This window comes from Lutra lutra, chromosome 10 (genome assembly GCF_902655055.1).
Source record: "Lutra lutra chromosome 10, mLutLut1.2, whole genome shotgun sequence".
Classification (NCBI taxonomy): Eukaryota; Metazoa; Chordata; class Mammalia; order Carnivora; family Mustelidae; genus Lutra; species Lutra lutra.
In genome coordinates this window covers 106,803,456-106,822,561 of record NC_062287.1, presented here as the reverse complement: position 1 = coordinate 106,822,561, position 19,106 = coordinate 106,803,456, and the positions used below count along the sequence as shown (strand labels likewise).

The 19,106-nt window shown below is 57.0% G+C and overlaps 2 protein-coding genes across 5 annotated transcripts; one reads left to right on the top strand and one right to left on the bottom strand.

Annotated features, from left to right (window-relative positions):
- Window positions 1-453: 453 nt before the first annotated feature.
- On the bottom strand, window positions 454-5,387 carry GPR137 (G protein-coupled receptor 137). 2 transcript variants are annotated; one of them, XM_047692596.1, is made up of 8 exons: window positions 4,790-5,387; window positions 3,293-3,664; window positions 3,161-3,210; window positions 1,994-2,219; window positions 1,725-1,874; window positions 1,462-1,590; window positions 1,229-1,347; window positions 454-915 (listed from the first exon to the last, which is right to left on the bottom strand). In XM_047692596.1, exons 2-8 carry the CDS (start codon window positions 3,647-3,649, stop codon window positions 756-758), a joined length of 1,191 nt encoding a protein of 396 aa, XP_047548552.1. In that variant the 5' UTR covers window positions 3,650-3,664; window positions 4,790-5,387; the 3' UTR covers window positions 454-755. The 2 variants fall into 2 exon arrangements, with proteins under 2 accessions (XP_047548552.1, XP_047548553.1); XM_047692597.1 differs by lacking the exon at window positions 4,790-5,387 and adding an exon at window positions 3,857-4,181.
- On the top strand, window positions 4,230-17,800 carry BAD (BCL2 associated agonist of cell death). 3 transcript variants are annotated; one of them, XM_047692598.1, is made up of 4 exons: window positions 4,230-4,584; window positions 5,846-6,040; window positions 16,536-16,729; window positions 17,286-17,800. In XM_047692598.1, exons 1-4 carry the CDS (start codon window positions 4,365-4,367, stop codon window positions 17,409-17,411), a joined length of 735 nt encoding a protein of 244 aa, XP_047548554.1. In that variant the 5' UTR covers window positions 4,230-4,364; the 3' UTR covers window positions 17,412-17,800. The 3 variants fall into 3 exon arrangements, with proteins under 3 accessions (XP_047548554.1, XP_047548555.1, XP_047548556.1); XM_047692599.1 differs by lacking the exon at window positions 4,230-4,584 and adding an exon at window positions 5,437-5,560; XM_047692600.1 differs by lacking the exon at window positions 4,230-4,584 and adding an exon at window positions 5,601-5,749.
- The last annotated feature ends 1,306 nt before the right edge of the window (window positions 17,801-19,106 follow it).

Genomic DNA, 19,106 nt, shown 5'->3' with positions numbered 1-19,106 from the left:
GTCCCAGACCAACTCCTCCATGGCCCTGGACCAATTCCTGGCCCAGAATGCCAGGTTAGGAGGATGACAGGGAAACAGGGTTCCCAGAAATCCCAACCCGGCAAGGGGAACAGGCCTAAGAGACCCATAATCACAGTGCCACTGGACGCTGGAGTGGGGACATGGCTCCCTGACCTGGAGACAAAAGGCTTCATAAAGGAAGTGACATCTGAAGCAGGTTTTGAGGTGAGAGTAGACATTTTTCAAGAGAAGAGGGCACTGGAGTGGGGACAGACTCTTCTGGCCTCCTTTCCCCTCTGACTGCAGGCTCTTCCCTCTCCCTGCCCACCAGCCTAGGTCAGGTAAGTGCCTCCCCCCAGCCATACCCTGGGAGGGCCTGGGTCTGATCAGCCTTCAGCTGTACAGGCCGCCGTGAGAAGAACACAAAGGTGACAATAGACAAGACAGCGAACGGAGGAGGGGCACGGACACTGTTTATTGAGTGACAGGTGCAGGAGAGGTAGGTGGCTCCAGTGCAGAAGTGGAGACGGCAGGTCATGCCAAGGTGCTGTGGGCATCTGGCAGCCAGGCCATGCCCCCCCATCCTAGGGGACAGCACAAGCTCACTATGACAGGAGTAGCAAGGAGCCGGCCAGGGGCAGAGGCGGCCACAGCCTCTCATGATCCTGGGCAAGAAGCAGCAGATGAACTTGGCACAGGGACCTGGGATGGGAGGACTAGGGTCTGGGGGTTCTAGCGGGGAGAGTGGGAGGGGATCACGTCTGTGGGGTGGAGTAGAGACTGTGGTGGTGGCCACCTGGTCCCAGCACCTGGGAGAAGAGCAGAGGAGTGGTCCGTGTCTGGCTGCCTCCGCACCAGCCCGGCTCCCGCCCGATGGCGCCGTACCAGCTGCCGGAGCCCAGGCTGCCCGACATGCTGCAGGCAGAGAAACAAGGATCAGTCCCAAGGCAGGGACCAGGGCCACAATCACAAGATATGGCGGAGGGAGAGAGGCTTATTAGCACAAGGCCCAGGGCCTCCACCTTTCCAGCACCTAGGGCCTGAACCGTCTAGACTATGGCAAACTGCAATTTGGGGTGGGAAGCAGAAGAGACCTCACCCAGTACAGACAGGAAGCAGGGGCGGGGCAGGGGTGGGGCGAGGGGAGAAAGTGGCAGGACTAGGCTCTAGGTCCCCATGGCTCAATGGAGGGAGCTGGGAGGACCTGAGGCAGGGCCAGGGCTCCTACCTGGTGCTCTCACTACGGCCGTGCTCCCAGGAGCAGCCCTCGTCCTCACAGTGCCCGGCCCGGTCAAAGAAGTAGGAACGGGAGCCAAAGACCTGCCCGTTGAGGATGCGGCTGGTGCTCTGGGGGAGGAAACCAGCATCGTGCTTTCTCCTGCCCCACCATTGGCTTCCCAGGGCCCTGCCAGAACCTGGCCCAGGGATTCCCGGCAACCACCCCTCTCCGCTGGCCCTCACCAGGTCCTGCGGGGGCCGGTGCACCCGGAAGAAGCCCACCAGCAGGGTGGTGGGCAGCAGCTCCCACACAAAGAGGATGAGGCCAAACACCAGGTAGCCTTTGTTCCCCAGGTCATTCACCAGGTCCGCCTGTGGGAAGACAGGAGTTTGTATCAATCCACAACTGTGCCGGGGTGGGGGGGGGCGACCCAGACAGAGTCGAGACCAACTGGGGGCCAAGAGCCATGGCCACTAGGGAGGCAGCTGCCGTGCTGAATGCCCACCTGGTCAGAGACGTTGTACCAGTCATAATCGAAGGCATCCAGCCGGCTCCGGGGGGCCAAGGCCAAGGCTGCCAGGTTGTAGCAGGCCCGGCTGGCGTAGAGCAGGACCATGGCACCACCCATCGCAGCTGCCTGGCACACACTGGTCCCCTGGCACAGATGACAAAAGAGGACCCTCAGGGAGGGGAAGCTCCAGCTCCCTCTCTACCCAGATGATCACTGCCCAAAGGCCCCAAGGGACACCCAGGGATCAGGGCTTGTGGCCCTACCTTGGCCTCCAGATAGATGCTGGTGGAAGGCGCCCGCCGGGCGACAAGGCAGAGGCAGGCAGCAAGAGAGAGTGCGCAGATAACAAAGAGGGAGTCGCTCACCAGGACTCGCACCAGCAGGAGGGCCCAGGGCTGTGCCCGGCGCCGGCGGGACAGCACAGCGCACAGCACGTTCACCAGCAGAAAGAGCAGCGAGGCCCCCACGAAGGCCCCTCGGACAGCCAGCCTGCAGCCCACAGCACGGTCAGCCCCAGGAAACCATCGCTGGCACCCACTGAACGCCCCCCTCCAAACTCCCTCAGGGTCAATCAGAATCAATCCAGACCAACCAATCTGAACCCCGGCTCTCCAGTTTCACAGATGGGAAAACCGAGGCCCACAGAGGTCAGACAGTGACTGACAGCTATGGTAGAGCAGAAAGAGCACAAGACTGAGAGTCAGAGACGTGGGGTCAGGGGCGCTTGGGTGGTTCAGTCAGTTGAGGCTGAGTGTTTGCCTTTGGTTGCGGTTGTGATCCCAGGCTCCCTGCTCAGCGGGGAGTCTGCTTCTCCCTCTCTCTCTACCCTTCTCCCCACTTGTGCACTCTCTCGATAATAGATAAATAAAATCTTTAAAAAAGAAAAAAAAAAAAAAAGGAAAGGAAAGAAAAGAAAAGAAAGAAACCTATGTTTAAGCCCTGGCTCTGGCTTCCACCAGATCTATGACCTTGAACATGTGGCTTTACCTTGCCGGGCCTCAGTTTCTTCATCTCTCGGATGGGGATAATAACAGCCTCCCAGGTAAGTTGTAATAGTGTTTGTGAAAGCTCTTAATAAACCGTAAGACGTTATACAAACGACAAGCTTATCACCGCCCAAGGTCAGCCGCAAGTGCGGTGTGGGGCTTCTGAGGGCTGGAGTCTCAGCTCCTCTTTCATCAGGGATGACGCTGGGACCCTATCCCTTCACACTAGCATGGCTGTTTCCATCAACGCTGCCCTTCACAGGTGCAGTGCCTTTGCCGAGCGGTCTGTACCACATGCCTAACTTTTCATGGCTCTTTCACAAACATCTGCTAAGTTGTCCCCACCTTGGTACTGCACAGGGTCAGGGGGCAAGAAAGAAACAGACACCAGGCTGCTCCCTGCCCCTGGCCTGCGGGATATGCCCATACATCCCGGGTACTTACAAGCCTCGGCTCATCTCCGGCCGGCGCTTCGCCTTGGCCTTGAACACAACCTGGGAGCAGAGATGCTCATCATTCCTTTGGGCCCTTGGGCCTGCCACCCCACAGCCCACCCCCACCCGTTACCATGGTTACCTGGGCAAAGTAGAGGTTCATAAGTGTCAGGGTGAAGAACTGCAGGCAGACAGGGCAGCAGTAGAGAAGCCAAAAGGGCAGGGGTCCCAGACGGTTGGCTCGGGGGGTATCTCGGAAGTAGAAGGAGAAGAGGGTGGTGCGCAAGGCAGCCCAGAGCAGACAGAGTGCCAGGAACACTGTCTGATAGCTCAGACGCTTGTGCCCATAGAGAAGCACCAGCCAGAGCTGGGCATATACCGAGAAGAAGAGCAGGGCATACAAAGTGGTGTAGGCCGCAGTCAGCCCCAGGGTCACGGCGGGAGGCAGCGCAGGAACCAGCCCAGCAGCAGGCACCAGGCCAGACAGGTTACTCTCCATGTCAGGACAGGAGGCCTGAATCCCAGAGAAAGAGATGGAGGGGCTGGCAGGGGGCCAGGGAAATAAATACGGAGGGGTGGGAGTTGCAGGGAGCAGCGACAGAGATGGGGAGCTCAGGAGAAAAGAAACTGCAGCTGGCCAGGCCCTTCCCCCTCAACAGAGAGACCCTGCCCTTGCAGCGGGACACAAGCAGCCCGAGCCCCTTACTCTGGGGCGTGGAAGGACAGACCCTCTGGAAGGCAGAGGCGGGAAGTGGGCAGGATATCCTCCCTGGGCCAGCCCCAGAGCCAGGATGAGGGGGTGCAGAGCCTGAAGGACAGGGGTCCCTGGCCTTGGTCGTTGGAGTCGTCCCGGCTGGAGGGGGAGAGCCGGCAGATATCCTTTGGCTGAAGGCAGCGGCCGCTGCGGGGGACGCTCAACGCCCAGCTCTCCCCCCACCAAACTGGGGGTCTCTCTCCCCTCCAATAATCCGGATTGGGGGTGGCCTCTGCCTTCCGTCCTCGGAATTCCGGACGACGCTGCCCCCCCCCCCCCAACTGCATCCACTCTCCAGCCTCGAGGGCCGGGAGAAGGCCGATTCCGGGTGCTCAGGACGCCGCTGGGGGAGCCGGCTCTGGTCGCTGGGACCCGGGGCTCCGGCTCCCCAGCTCCCCGGCTCCCGCTGCTCCGCCCCCTCCTGCGCCTGCGCTTGCGCGGGCGCCGTTCGCTACGCTAAATGCGGAGGGTCTGGCCCCCACCAGCTCCGCAGGCCCGCGCCGAGTTCGGCGCGGAGCCGTTCCAGAATTGGCGCGAGGTGCGTCGGCGGCGGGCGCCAGGGGTTACTAGAAGCAGCGGGAGGCCAAGACGCTGGGGCGGAACCGCATCCGGCGGGCGCCCGGGTGGGCCGTGCCCAGAGCCACCTGCCCTCGTCTGTTTGGGGGGCCGCCAGTTCCCAGGTTTCTCCTCCCTATCCCCAAATCCAGATTGCGCCGCCCGGCCGGGGGGCGCCAAAAACTCCCCCTCACCCGCTCTCCGAAGGAAACTTCCGCCCACAGCCAAGATGGCCCCCGGGCCCCGCCCCCTGGGTTTAACCCGCAGGGCCCCGCAGTCCCGGGGAGGCACGCCCGCCCCACTCCCCGGCGGGCCGCCGTTCCCGCTCACCTGGCCGGCTGCCTGCTCCCGCGAGTCCTACGGCCACCCTCAGCGGGGCCCCCTCTCCTGCGCCGGGGCAGTCATCCTGCCGGGGAGGAGGCTCCCTCGCTTATCTCGAGCTCTCCTGAGCTGGCGCGGAGAGTAGTGCCCCCGAGGCGGGCAGTGCGAGGTTTCCACCGTGGGGAAGAGGGAGCGGGACTTCCCGACCCGGCTACCCAGTCCACACGGAGCAGTGACAACAGCAACGACAATTTCATCCAGATGAAGCAGTGACAACAGCAACAACACCTGCATCGACGGCTAGAGCTTCAACTGAAGCCTTTGCAAAGTGCTTTCACCCACAGTAATCACTCGGTTTACAAAGTTGTCTGGCTTCTAAGGGAGGTGTCATTATCTTCATTCTACAGGAGTGGAGACTAAGGCCCAGAGGGGCTGAAGGGCTTGTCAGCAGAAGCTGGTCTCCAGGTTCCAAATGGGGACCCAGAGAATCCCTCATCTGCTCCCATGCATGGCTCGGGCACAAAGAAGTCGGGAACTGAGCGGCGGGAGGCGAGACAGGGACCTAGTGGGACCACGGTGGGCAGGGAGCCTGTCCGCCGGCGGGGGCGGAGGCTGGGCCGGGGCGGCCACGCCCCCTGGCCAGCCCTAGTGACATTTCAAGAGCTGATTGGGCCGGGTCGGTGACAGTTCCCGTTGCCCGGGCAACTGGGGCCGGGCTCCCTCGGTACTAGAGGGAGGCGGCAGGCCCGGGTCAGGGGCCTCCTCGAGATCGGGCTTGGGGTAAGACTCGTGTGCCGCCACCGAGGGCAGGTTGGGCTTGGGTCTGAGTAGGGGACTGGGACTGCTTCACAGCACCAGGGCTCCAAAAGAGGAGAGTTCGGTCCTGTTTGGACAGGCTGAACGACCTCCCCGGCTAGGCTCAGTGGACAGATCTGGGCCTGGGAAGCAGGGTGAACGTGGGGTTCTAAGGTGGGAGAGAGGGAACTACAGTCATCTGCCCCTCCCTTCACCAGCCACCATTTGCCCCAGCTTGTGCCCTAACTACCTGCCATCTTGCCCCCACAGCCCAGAGCATGTTCCAGATCCCAGAGTTTGAGCCCAGTGAGCAGGAAGACTCCAGCCCTGCAGATAGGGGCTTGGGCCCCAGCCCCACAGGGGATCAACCCCCAGGCCTTGGCAAGCACCTGCAGACGGCCCCAGGCCTCCTAGGGGAAGCTGGTCACCAGCAGGGGCAGCCGGCCAGCAGCAGCCACCATGGAGGTAGGTACCCACCCCCCAACCACCTGCCTGTCCACCTTGCCCCCAGCCCAGTAGCTCCCCACATCCCAGCTGCATCCCCACTAACTGGCTGGCTTCGAGTAAGTGCCTAACCTGTCTGCACCTCAGTTTCCTCTTCTGTAAAACAGAGCAATTAATCACCACCGTTGTAGGGCTGTTGGGATGATACCAGAAATATATAGGAAGCACTTAATTATAGTCCCAGTGCATAGTAAATGCTCAAAGAATGTAGCTGTTAGCCTAGGACCAGCACAGAAATCACCCAGAGACAGGCCCCTGGGTGGCTCAGTCCTGCCTTGGGCTCCAGTCACGATCCCAGGGTCCTGAGATGGAGCCCCGAATCAGGCTCCCTGCTCAGCGGGAAGCCTGCCTTTCCCCCTGCCCCTCCCCCTGCTTGTGTTTCCACTCTCGCCGTGTCTCTGTCAAATAAGTAAATAAAATCTAAATACAACACTACCTTTACATAACAAGAAAGATAGATGGAGGAGAAGGGGTCTGGACACTCAGCGAGGGGACCCAGTGCTGAGCCGAAAGAAAGGATGGACACTGGAGGAATGACAGCCATTTCTCCCCAGTGCCCACCTCCCCAGTGCCCACCCCCGGTCTTGGCACCTGGAACAACCGTAGAGATCTTCTGTAAACAAAACTCCTATCCTTAATGTCATGAAGCCAGAAAGACCACCATCCCCAGGTTCAAGAACAAGAAGGCTTATGAAGTCCTCCTCCCCAGCCCGTGCACACACACTCTGTCAGACTGAACCCCAAAGACTTTCTTTAACTCCTTTAGCGTCCAGATCTTTGCACTTGGCTGCTCGCAGCTTTCCACCCGGCCTCGGCCTCCATGGTTCCTCTTCACCTTCAGTATCAAGGGTTTCATTTGTGCCACACGCTGCCCCAGCCGCCAGGGGGTACATTAGTGAACAAAAGAGATAAAAGTCCTTGCTCTTTGTGGTGCCTCCAGGTTCTAGTTGAGTGGGAAGAGACAGGCCGTCAACAAACAAACAAATGTTGTAGTGCTGTCCTGGCGGTGCCAGAAGCATTCTTTACTTTCTCTCCCGAGTACCAGAAGGCTGGGGGAGTGACTCTGATGGAGGTGGTCAGGGTCAACCCAGCGTGGTAAGAAGCAAGGTTAGAAGGGGGTGAGAGGTGAGCCCTGCCCATATCCCCAGAAAAACAGATCCTGACTGGAAAAATATCCCAACCTAGGGAAGGGCCAATGCAAAGGCCCTGAAGGCAGGACACAGTCTAGGTCACTGAGGGGAGGAGAGGTCGAGATGCCGCAGGAGAGATGAATGGTGGGAGGAGCATCTGGGCGGGGCTTGGAAGGCCTGTGCCAGGACATTGGCTTTCACTTTGAGTGAAAACATGTGGGAGGACAGGGAGCTGAGGCAGGGCTGTCTGATAATGAGATCAAGAACATCACCAGGGCCTCTGTGTTGGGACTAGTCTGCAATGGGCCACAGCAGCCCCGTGGGGGTGCTGCAGGGGAGGCTGCTGGGAGAGTCCCAGTGAGGGAGGATGATGACTTGTGCCTGTTGAAGGCAGAGGAAGTGGTACACATTTATTTTGTCGGTAGAACTGGCAGGATTTGCCAACAAACTGGGTGTGGGGTGTGCAGGAGAGAGAGGAATCAGGGAGGGCCGCAAGGCATCTGGGCTGGGCACCTGGAGGACCTTGCCCTTGACTCTGACGGAACTACAGCCAAATCAGGAGCCTGGTGTGGGCCAAGTGAGGGTAGGGGGGCCTTTTGGGCAGCCGGTTGGAGGTTCCCAGTAGGGATAGGCCCAAGAGGGATTTATACGCCTGGGAGTTGTCAGTCCCAGAGGTAGTGTTCTCTGAGGCCTAGGCAGCCAGTGTAGACAGGCGGGGGCCTGGTCTGAGCCTGGAGCCTTGGCCATCAGAGGGAGGCAGCAGGGAAGAAATTAGTAGCAGGATGGGAGGGAAACCAGGAGCTGGCAGGGCCCACACAGCAAGGGATTGCTTCTGGCTGGAGATCTGGGAGAGGGCCGTTGGAGTCGCCAACACACGCCATCGCAGTTTGGGTGAGGAGATGGGGGGAAGGCTGACCTCAGTTCAGAAGGGAGGGATAACAGGAAGAGAGGTGGAGACAGGGGAGCCCCCTTTGGGCAACTGTGCTCCAGGAAAGGCGTGCAGCAAAGACCCAAGGAGGGGTTGGTGTTTTTGTTGCTGTTGTTTTTTTGTTTAAGGGGAAAGAAAATAGCTTGTCTAGAAGCTGAGGGGGGTAATCCAGGAGCCAGGGAACTACCATATGAGGTAGGAGAGAAGGGACACTAACTAGAGAGATGTCCTCGAGTAGGACACCGGGGTCTGGCACCGGGGGAGGGCTGGCTCAGCTAAATGCGAGACAGTGGACAGGAGTGCGTGGTTGTGAGTAGATAAGAAGTAGAAGAAGTTTCTCTCTCCGTCTCTCTCTTTTAAGATTTTATTTATTTGACAGATATGTGAGAGAAGGAATACAAGCAGGGGGAGTGGGAGAAGCAGGCTTCCCACTCAGCTGGGGGCCTGATGCGGGGCTCTATCCCAGGACCCTGGGATCAGGACTTGAGCCTCGAAGGCACACGGCTAACAACTGAGTCACTCAGGGGCCCCAGCAGAAGTTTCTCTTGTGGGTGCTGCCAGTTTCTCCAGGAAAGGGTGGGAAGAGAGCGGATCAGTCTTGAAATGGTCATCCATCCCCAAGCACAGAGTATGTGGGCTGGGCAATGTCAAGGGCACCACATCACCAGTTTCTTTTTTTTTTATATTATAAACTTTTTTTTTTTCCCCCTAAAGATTTTGCTGTTTATTCGAGAGTGAGTGAGAGAGAGAACATGAGTGGCCAGGAAGGGCAGAGGGACAGGGAGAAGCAGATTCCCTGCTGAACAAGGAGCCTGAGTGGTACTAGATCCCAGGACCTTGGGATCATGTCCCTGAGCAGAAGGCAGATGCTTTTTTTTTTTTTAAGGTTTTATTTATTTATTTATTTATTTTCTTATTTATTTGTCAGAGACAAAGAGAGACACAGCAAGAGAGGGACACAAGCAGGAGGAGTGGGAGATGGAGAATCAGGCTTCCCTCTGAACAGGGAGCCAGATGTGGGGCTCGATCCCAGGACCCTGGGATTACGACCTGAGATGCTTAACTGACTGAGCCACCCAGGCACCCATGCCATGAATTTCAGTGGAGGCAGCATGGCTATGCTTTTCTTCAGCCTGGGGTCCCAGGGGCCAGCTGGGAGTTAGAGTTTAGCCAGAGCTGTGCCTGACTCAGCCCAGCTGGGGAGGGCTGCTTGAGGGTGTCTGCACGGAGAGGCAGTGGTCTCCGTGTGGGGTGTAGCCTGGCTCTGGGAGTTCTGGCATCACTAGAGTGGGCTTCCAGGGGAGGGAGCCAGCCAGGTAGAAGCTGCGAGGCTTAGGATGGAGTTCCTGAAGGTTCTCTCCGGGGGAAGGAGGGAGAGGCTGGAAAGCAGAAGGGCCACTTGGGTCCTGGGAGTGAACGAGGTCAGGACTGGAGGAAGCTCCTGCATCAGTGGGTGTGTGGCCTGAGGGCCGGGGCACCTCCCCCAGCTCCAGACCCTTCCATGAGGAGGACAGCAAGGGAGAAAGTAGCCATTGACAGGAGTTCTTAAACTTTCAACTTAGTTTTATTTTTTTTAATTTAAATTCAATTCATTAACATATAGTGTATTACAAGTTTCAGAGTTGGAGGTCAGTGACTCATCAGTTGCATATAACAGGGCTCATTCCCTTGCCCAGGTATCCCCTCCCCCCATCCACCTCTGGACTTAGTTTTCTTTTTTCTTTAAAGATTTTATTTATTTATTTGATAGAGATCACAAGTAGGCAGAGAGGCAGGCAGAGAGAGAGAGGGGGAAGCAGGCTCCCTGCCAAGCAGAGAGCCCGACGCTGGGCTTGATCCCAAGACCCTGAGATCATCACCTGAGCCGAAGGCAGAGGCTTTAACCCAATGAGCCACCCAGGCACCCCTGGACTTAGTTTTCAGTGCCGAAAAAGGAAATGATTTTCCCAGAAAAGATCAGCAAGGTTGGGGGTGGGGGTTGCTCTTTGAGAGCCACAGAGCCCCCGCCCCCTCCAGGCCCGCTGAGTCCTGTCACTCTGCACATTCCCTGACCCCTGGGCCCCGTGGGACTGGATGTGTGCATGTCCCCAGGGCAGAGACTGTGACACCTTTTGTGCTGTGACAGCCCCAGCGCATAGCCCAGGGCCCGGGACAGGTAGGTGCACTGGGAGCAGTGGGGAGTGTGTGTGGATGGTGGGGAGGGAGGGAGGATCGCCCAGTGGGGCCAGACCACAGGGTTCAAACACCGCCCCACCCTCCCTTATTGGGCTGAACTTGAGCAGGCGAGTTAACTGTCTGCCTCAGTTTTCTCATCTGTAAAGTAAGAATAGAAACTCATCTTCCCTTCTTATAGGGGGGATTTGATCAGTTAATATGGGAAACGCGCTGGGGCACCTGGGCGGTTCAGTCGGTTAAGTGTCTGCCTTTGGCTCAGGTCGTGATCCTGGAGCTCCAGGATCCAGCCCCCACATCCGGGCTCCCTGGTCAGCAGGGAGTCTGTTTCTCCCTCTACCTGTCACCCTGCTCGTGTTCTCTCTCACTCTCTCTCTCTCTCAAATAAATAAAATCTTAAAAAGAAAAAGCTTCTCAAAAAAAAAAAAATAGAGGAAAAGTGCTTAGAAACAGTGCCTGCGGGCGCCTGGGTGGCTCAGTGGGTTAAGCCTCTGCCTTTGGCTCGGGTCGGGTCGTGATCCCAGGGTCCTAGGATCCAGCCCCACATCGGCTCTCTGCTTAGCTGGGAGGCTCCTTCCCCCTCTCTCTCTGCCTGCCTCTCTGCTTGTGATCTCTCTCTTTCCTCTGTCAAATAAATAAATAAAAATCTTTATTAAAAAAAAAAAAGAAAGAGGGACGCCTGGGTGGCTCAGTGGGTTAAAGCCTCTGCCTTCGGCTCAGGTCGTGATCCCGGAGTCCTGGGATCGAGCCCCGCATCAGGCTCTCTGCTCGGCAGGGAGCCTGCTTCCTCCTCTCTCTCTGCCTGCCTCTGCCTACTTGTGATCTCTCTCTCTGTCAAATAAATAAAATGTTTAAAAAAAAAAAAAAAAAGAAAAAAGAGACAGTGTGTTCCTCTGGCACAGAGGAAGCTTTGCTGTTCTTACTAGACTGCAACAATTGTTGCCGTTGTTGTTGTTAATTTTTATTTATTTGTTAATGAGCATTCAAGCAGGGAGAGCACACAGGCAGGGAGAGAAGCAGGCTCCGCACTGAGCAAGGATCCTGATATGGGACTTGACCCCAGGATGCTGGTATCATGACCTGAGCCGAGGCAGACGCACGACTGACTGAGACGCCCAGGCGCCCCTGTTGCTCTTGTTGTTAATGTGAATTGTTGGCCCAGACCCTGAGCAGAGCTGAGGACTGCTGTAGACATGGACCACCCATGCCTCCTGATAATGGACACGGAAAGGTTAATTTAGAACCAGAATGTAAAGGCCTTGGAAGCCACACTAAGGAGTTTGGACTTTACTTCCTTGGCAATGGGAAGCCGTTGAAGGTTTCAGGCAGAGAACAGACACAGTTGGATTTAGGGCAGGGGTTGGCAAACCACAGCCACAGGCTAAATCCCTATTTTTTTTTTTTTAAGATTTTATTTATTTATTTGACAGAGATCACAAGTAGGCGGAGAGGCAGGCAGAGAGAGAAAGGGGGAAGCAGGCTCCCCGTGAGCAGAGAGTCCGATGCGGGGCTTGATCCCAGGACCCCGGGATCACGACCTGAGGCGAAGGCAGAGGCTTTAACCCACTGAGCCACCCAGGCGCCCCTCCCTATTTTTTTTTAAAGATTTTATTTATTTGTTTATTTATCAGAGAGAGCACAAGCAGGGGAAGAGGCAGGGTGGCAGGCAGAGGAAGAGAGAGAAGCAGGCTCTCTGCTGAGCAAGGAGCCCAATGCGGAACTCGATCCCAGGACCCTGGGATTGTGACTTGAGTCGAAGGCAGCCGTTTAACTGACTGAGCCACCCAGGTGTCCCTAAATCCCTATTTTTTTGTCAGCTTGTGAGCTAAGAATGGTTTTGACATAAACATTTTAGTGGAATCCAGCAACACAATTATATATTGTTCATGGCTTCTTTCAAGCAATGACCACAGAATTGAGTAGTTGTCACAGAGACCGTGTGGCCTGCAGTGGCCCAAAACATTTCCTCTCTGGCCCTTTACCGAAAACATTTGCCAGCTCCTGCTATAGAGTGTTTTTCTGATTCAGCAGCTCCGAGCAAGATGGGGTGTGTTCTTTGCAGGTCAGTAAGGGATTTCTATACCCCAGATGGCTTTAGGGTAGACAAGGAGCCTGGGCTTCCTGCAGGTGCTGGAACCTGATGGGCCCCACGCGCATGCTCAGCTTGGGCCACCAGCCTGGCTGCCTGCTGGGGGCGGGAGGCAAGCGGTAGGTGAGCCCCTGCAGGCAGGACAGCAGGATTCAAACCCCGAGTTGCCCTATGACGAAGCTTCACTGCCTCAGGCTGCCCGGGACACCAGCGTTTTGCTAGTGTGTAAGGATGCTCTCCGAAGAGTCAACTTAGATGTGTCAGGCCCCTACCCACTTACCCAGAGGCCCCGTGGTAAAGAATTTAAAATTTTGCTGGGGCTTGGGGCCCCTCCCACTGGAGGTCCCTCCCTCTCCCCACCCCAGCCCCAGGCGACCTGAGAGGGTGGTGTGCACGGGCAAGCCTGAGCACCCACCCTAGCTGCCGCCCAGGCAGGAGCTGCTCCTTCTCCCTCCTACCTCACTTCCCCAGAGTGGGGAGAGGCCCCTTCTGTCCAGCCCCGGGATGTGGGAATGTGCCAGGCGAGAGCTGATTGGAGAGTGGGATGGTTCAGAGTGAGCATGTCCACTGCCCCAGGGAGTTCACGGGAAATTCCTCAGGTTTTTTTTCCAGTACAAAGAAGGACACTTTATTTATTTTTTTATTCATTTATTTGACAGACAGAGATCACAAGTAGGCAGAGAGAGAGAGGAGGAAGCAGGCTCCCTGCTGAGCAGAGAGCCCGATGCGGGGCTCGATCCCAGGACTCTGAGATCATCACCTGAGCTGAAGGCAGAGGCTTAACCCACTGAGCCACCCAGGCACCCCAAGAAGGACACTTTTAAAAGCTCCGTTTACATGTATGATTGTCATTCTGATGGTGGCTGGCTTGGCATCGCGAAATCCATGGCTTTGGCGGAAACACGCCTGCCCCAGAGGATAGGTTCCTGGTAGGGCTGACACTCATGGAGGGCCCAGAGATGCCTTCCCTGAGTGGCACCCCCAAGGTTGCCTGTGGAGCGGATGTTGGGAACTTGGGGCATGACCATTAAGGACACAGGCCCTGGAGCCAGACTGGTTGGGTTTGGATCCCAGCTCTGCCACCTACAAGCTAGGTGACATCAGGGAAGTGACTTACCCTCTCTGGGCCTTAGTCTTCTCCTCCATAAAATGGGGACAGTCAGGAACCTTCCTCATAGGGTGTGGTGGGGACGTAATGAATCGATTCAGGTGAAGAACGTGAGCCTGACTAACATGGCCAGTGCTCTTCTGATTTCCGGGCGAGGGCATGGCGCCCAGACCAAGTGGCCACCCGCAAGTCACTTGCTTTCTGACTTTTTTGGACCTGGCGTTTGTCAAGTGTGGTGGTTGTGCGCTTTCTTAAAAGCTAGTGAAGGAGAACAGCTGACGTTCCTTGAGCCCTTAAGTGGCCAGGAGGGTGTGCCCGTTGCAGGACCTCTGGCAAGTTCCTAACCTCCAGGTGCCTCCACTTCTTCCTCTGTAGCATGGGTGGAGGAGTGGGGGACGGGACTTTGCAGCCGCCTCACTGGGAAGCTGGGAGGTTTCAGGATGTCAAAGGGGTCAGAACCTGGTTCTCTCCTTGTCTCATCTGTTATTGGGGTAGTCCTGGGAGACGGGGACTGCCCCCATTTATTTATTTTTTTATTCTTTAAGATTTATTTATTGGAGAAGGAGCATGAGGGGGGGGGGAGGGGCAGAGGAAGAGGGAGCCTGGGATCATGACCTGAGCCAAAGGCAGACATTTAACCCCCTAACCGTGTGAGCCACCCACGAGCCCCTCTTTTTTTTTTTTTTTTTTTTAAGATTTTATTTTATTAGAGCGTGAGCTGGGAAAGAGGCAGATGGAGAGGGAGAGGCAGACTCCACACTAAGCAGGGAGCCCCATGCAGGGCTAGAGCTGAAGGCAGATGCCCAACTGACTGAGCCACCCCTGCCCCCATTTCATAGAGGAAGACACTGAGGCCCCAGTAGGAAGGGCCCAAGGTGGGGCATCTGGATGGCCCCGCAGGGGGGCTCCTACTCAGCATGCCCCACCCCCTGCCCAAGAGCACGCATTCTCTTCCTCTTTCTCTCTCAAATAAATAAATAGAATCTTAAAATAAAGGCGGGGGCTAAAATCACAAAGCAGGAAATTAAACTGGTTGAGGTGGGGCCCTGCCTCTGCCCCGCCCCCACACCCCACTGAACTGGAAAAGTGCTCCGTGGGTGGGTGTGTCCTTGTTCAGGGTGTATCTGTTCCTGACTCTTCCAGCCTGTATCCCTAGTCCTGATTTTTTTTTTTAAGATTTTAATTATTTATTTGACAGACAGAGATCACAAGCAGGCAGAGAGGCAGGCAGAGAGAGAGGAGGAAGCAGGCTCCCCGCTGAGCAGAGAGCCCAACGCGGGGCTGGATCCCAGGACCCTGAGATCACGACCTGAGGCGAAGGCAGAGGCTTTAACCCACTGAGCCACCCAGGCGCCCCTCTTTTTTTTTTTTTTTTAATATTTTATTTATTTATTCGACACAGAGATCACAAGTAGGCAGAGAGGCAGGCAGAGAGAGAAAGGGGGAAGCAGGCTCCCCGGTGAGCAGAGAGCCCGATGTGGGGCTCGATCCCAGGAACCTGGGATCATGACCTGAGCTGAAGGCAGAGGCCCAACCCACTGAGCCACCCAGGCACCCCCCTAGTCCTGATTTCTGATTTAGCTTCCTGTTCTCCACTTCCACCTCACTCCTCACGGTGTTCCTGCCTGACCTCAGGCCTGGACTTCAGTAAAGCTCAGAACAGCCAGGAGCTTGGACCACCCTCTTAGCCTAGGCCTTTGTGGATCCAGTACCCTCTTCCCTTCTTAGCTTTCTTAGTCCCATCTCTGGAGCTGGGCCCCTTGGAGGCCCTATGGCCCCTGAAAGTGACCCGCAGGGCTTTGCGTAAGGTCCTTTGGGAGAGGCTGAGACGCCATTTTGCCGTGGCTTCTGAGCCTAAATCTTACTTCCTCCAAAATGCCTTTCCTGACAGATGGGCCTTGCCGGGGGCCCTGAGCACCTTCCCCTGCACCACTTCCCTGCTGGCTTTCACAGTACTAGGTAGCTCTGGGTTTTTGCTCCTGGGACTGGTTCTAGGTCTTTGTTGGTCTAGATTTGGGGGTGGGGTTGGCGGGAGTGGAGGAATGGCACACAGTACACAGGTCAGACAGACTAAGAACACAGGAGAGGTGACCATGAAAGACAACCTGTCGTGTACTTCGTTTCCAGAGCACTTTCACATTGTTTTATGTGACCTTTCCACTGCCACTGGTAGTCGGGGACAGGTCTACCCCCACACGGGTGAGCACACTGGCTCAGAGCTGAAGGGTGATCTGATAAGGGAAGAGGTGTAGCTCATTGGTTGATCACTGGGCTCTGGAAGTCTAGAGACTTCCAACCTGAGAGCATCATACTGTGCGACTGTGGACAAGTCTCCACTCTCTAAGCCTCTGTCTTCTCGTCTGTAAAATGGAGGCCGTGTTAGGACTCACATCTTAGGCTGGTTGGGAGCATGAGGGAATTCCCAGGGCGGCACATAGTAAGTGCTCCATAATCATTACCTTAAAAAAAGTCAGCAGACCCTTCCAGACTCTTCTCCAAAGCAGGTGTCTTGGGAGGTACAGCCATGCTGCTGACAGGTCCTTGCTCTCCAGGGCCCAAGGTCTCCCTAGGCCACAACAGTGAAACAAATGGGCCCCAGCAGGTCACTTGCAGAGCGGGAGTTCAGCCCTGCCTCAGGCGGGAGATCTCATCCAAGTGATTGATTTCCTCCAAGGACTGCCCTGAGGCCCCGTGGCCTTGCGCTGATAGCTTTGCGACTTATGACCTTATTTTATGGCACCGACAGCAGCAGAGGTCATCTAATACACTAAGGGCCTGGCCCATTATTGGGGCTCAATTAAGATTTATGGGATTAATGAGAAGTTAATGTGAATCTTCACAAAAGCCCCACGAGCTTCCCTCGCTTTACGTATGAAGGAACTGAACTGGGGCTCGGGGGTACTTTGAGGCACCTGCCAAGCTACTGTGCACCCAGGGACACCCGCGGGCGGGGAGCTGGTGCCGAGGGCTTTGGCAAAGCCGGAGGCGCAGAGGAGTGGGGACTCATGCCACCCCCGTCGCCTGTGCAGGCGCTGGGGCTGTGGAGACGCGGAGTCGCCACAGCTCGTACCCCGCGGGGACCGAGGAAGATGAGGGGATGGAGGAGGAAGAGCTTAGCCCTTTCCGGGGGCGCTCGCAGTCAGCGCCCCCCAACCTCTGTGCTGCACTGCGTTATGGCCGCGAGCTCCGGAGGATGAGCGACGAGTTCCAGGGCTCCTTCAAGGTGAGCGCCGGCTCCAAAGCATGTCGGGATTTGTAGTTCGGGGAACACCCCCCCCCCCCCGCCCCCGCCCCGGCCCCGGGCCACTCTTCCTGCGTCCCAGGGCCTGCCGGTATCTGTAGTCCAGACCGAGCGTCAGAAGGCCAAAGCGCCTGAGTTTCCGGAATGCTCGGGGCGCGATGCATGCTGGTATTTATGCTCCCGCTCAGCCCCTTTCGGATATCCGGGTTCTTTGGCCTCAAGTTCAGAATTACTTAGCGCTTGAATTGCCGTTCCGGCTTCGAGGCTAGGTTTCGGGCTCTGATACTCACAAGGTCCTAAGCGTTCTCCCCCAGCGCCCCTGACAGGGTGCGTCTGGGATCTAACCAGTCCCATTTCTAAGGGCCTAAGCGACCCTTGGAGCTTCCGTAAGTGGTCAGGAGGCCACTCGTACGGGGCACGCGGGGAGTTATGGTTTAGGGCCCCCGGGCATCTCAGCGGTCGGATTCCGGAGGTGGAGGGCTCCGACTTGGGCTGCCACGACAGGCTAACTCATTTAACCCTCTCTTCCCACCCGAAGGGACTTCCTCGCCCGAAGAGTGCGGGCACAGCCACGCAGATGCGACAAAGCCCCAGTTGGACGCGCGTCATCCAGTCCTGGTGGGATCGGAACTTGGGGAGAGGAGGCTCCGCCCCCTCCCAATGACCCGTCCCACAACCCGAAAACCCCCCTTTCCCGGCGCCGCCGGCGGCCATCTTGGGTGTGGGCGGAAGTCTTTTCCGCAGCCTTTATGCAAGAAAGAGGATCAGTCCTTTCCTTTTCGAAGGAGGCGATCTGACCCAAAGCCCGATTTCCTTCCGGTGTGTACGAAGAGCACGGAGGGGTTTGTCCCCGTCGGAAGTTTTGAAGTTTTATCCGCTCTTAGCCGCCGGAAATGGCCCTGTGACCCCGCCCCCGGCGCTGGGCTACCCCCATCGTCTGCAAGTTGCAATTCGGCGAAATCTTAACTTCTCACCAGAACCCTTTCCTCCGCGGTGTCGCTGGGGGGCCATCGCTTGCAGCGACATGTGCTTAATAAAGCCCGCGTTTGTGCCGCCGAGTCTCCTCTCTCCGTCGCTTGTGGCTTCGCAGGGAGGGGCAGCGCTAGCACTGACAGTTTCAAAAGATGACCTCGCTTTACACATAAGGGAAACCGAGGCTCTTTTTGAGCGACTTACCCTGGAACCGAGACCGGGAACGGGTCCAGGCGGCGACCAGAGAGCCAGGGCTGCTTGGCCTCCGGAAAGCGGAGCGCAGCCGGGCCTTGGGACCTGCAGGTCCTTATCTCTAATATGGTAATTGGGAACTGCAGGCCGGCCGGCCGCCGGAATTCCGCACTCTGCAAACCGTGCCGCCGGCCCCCAGGGAGGGTCATTTGTTCCTATTTGGGTCAGTCCTTTCAAACAGCTACTGTGTGGCCGGCCTGGGGCCAGCTCTGTTAAGGGAACTGGCAGGACGCTCAGAGCGGGGGAGGGGGGGCAACGGAAGGTTGGGCCCAGGGTTGTGAGTGGACTGGTCACAGGAGAACTGGAGCTTCACCAGGACTTGGGAGCGGAGCTCGGAGCTCAATTCCAGGAAGATTTACTGGCGCCCCCTATAGACCAGCCAGCGCTTGGTACAGGGTGTAGAGAGCTGAATTACGCCACAGCTCCTCAAGCTTCCTGGCAGGGGGAGTACCAGGCTCTCAGAGTGGAATTACCGCCAGCCGAGTGCTATAATAGGGACTCAGAACCGGGGTGAGGGCGGCTCCCTCCCGCAAGGGAAAGTCCGGGAGGGCTTCAGGGAGGAGGTGAGTTAGCGCTGGGAATTGAAGAGCGATATGGAAGAGGGAGCTGTCATTCCCTGTAAAGAGTGGACCCATGGAAGGATGGGAGGGGGAAGCAGCAGAGGCCAGGATTCTGAGGGGTCTGGAATGTCATCCCGGGGAGTTTGGAGTTTAGCTTGGACTTTGAGGACCCAGGGACTGACATGGAGTGTTTCTACATGTGGCGGCAAGCCAAATTAGGAAGAGAAGCCTTGGTGGCTGAGTGGCCTGGCCACAGAATAGAGTAGGCCAGTTTGGAGACAGGACCAGGCCTGACCACAGAAGCAAGGAGGGTTGGGGCCAGGGTATTAACCCTGAGGGAACAGGGCAAAGGGGAGAGGCCCCCAGCCCAGTGCAGGACTGGCCCTTTCTCTATCACCTCCCCACCCGGTCTGTTTGCCTGAGGCTGCAGCAGAAACAAAGAAAGAAAACACTCAATTGGCAGGAGATAAGCCCAGATGAGAGGCGCCTTCCTCTGGAGGAGGGAGGCGTCAGCCTGGAAGCGCCAGGAAACCGGGAGAGGCCTTGAAGAAGTGCCAGCCTGAGCTCCTGCGCCT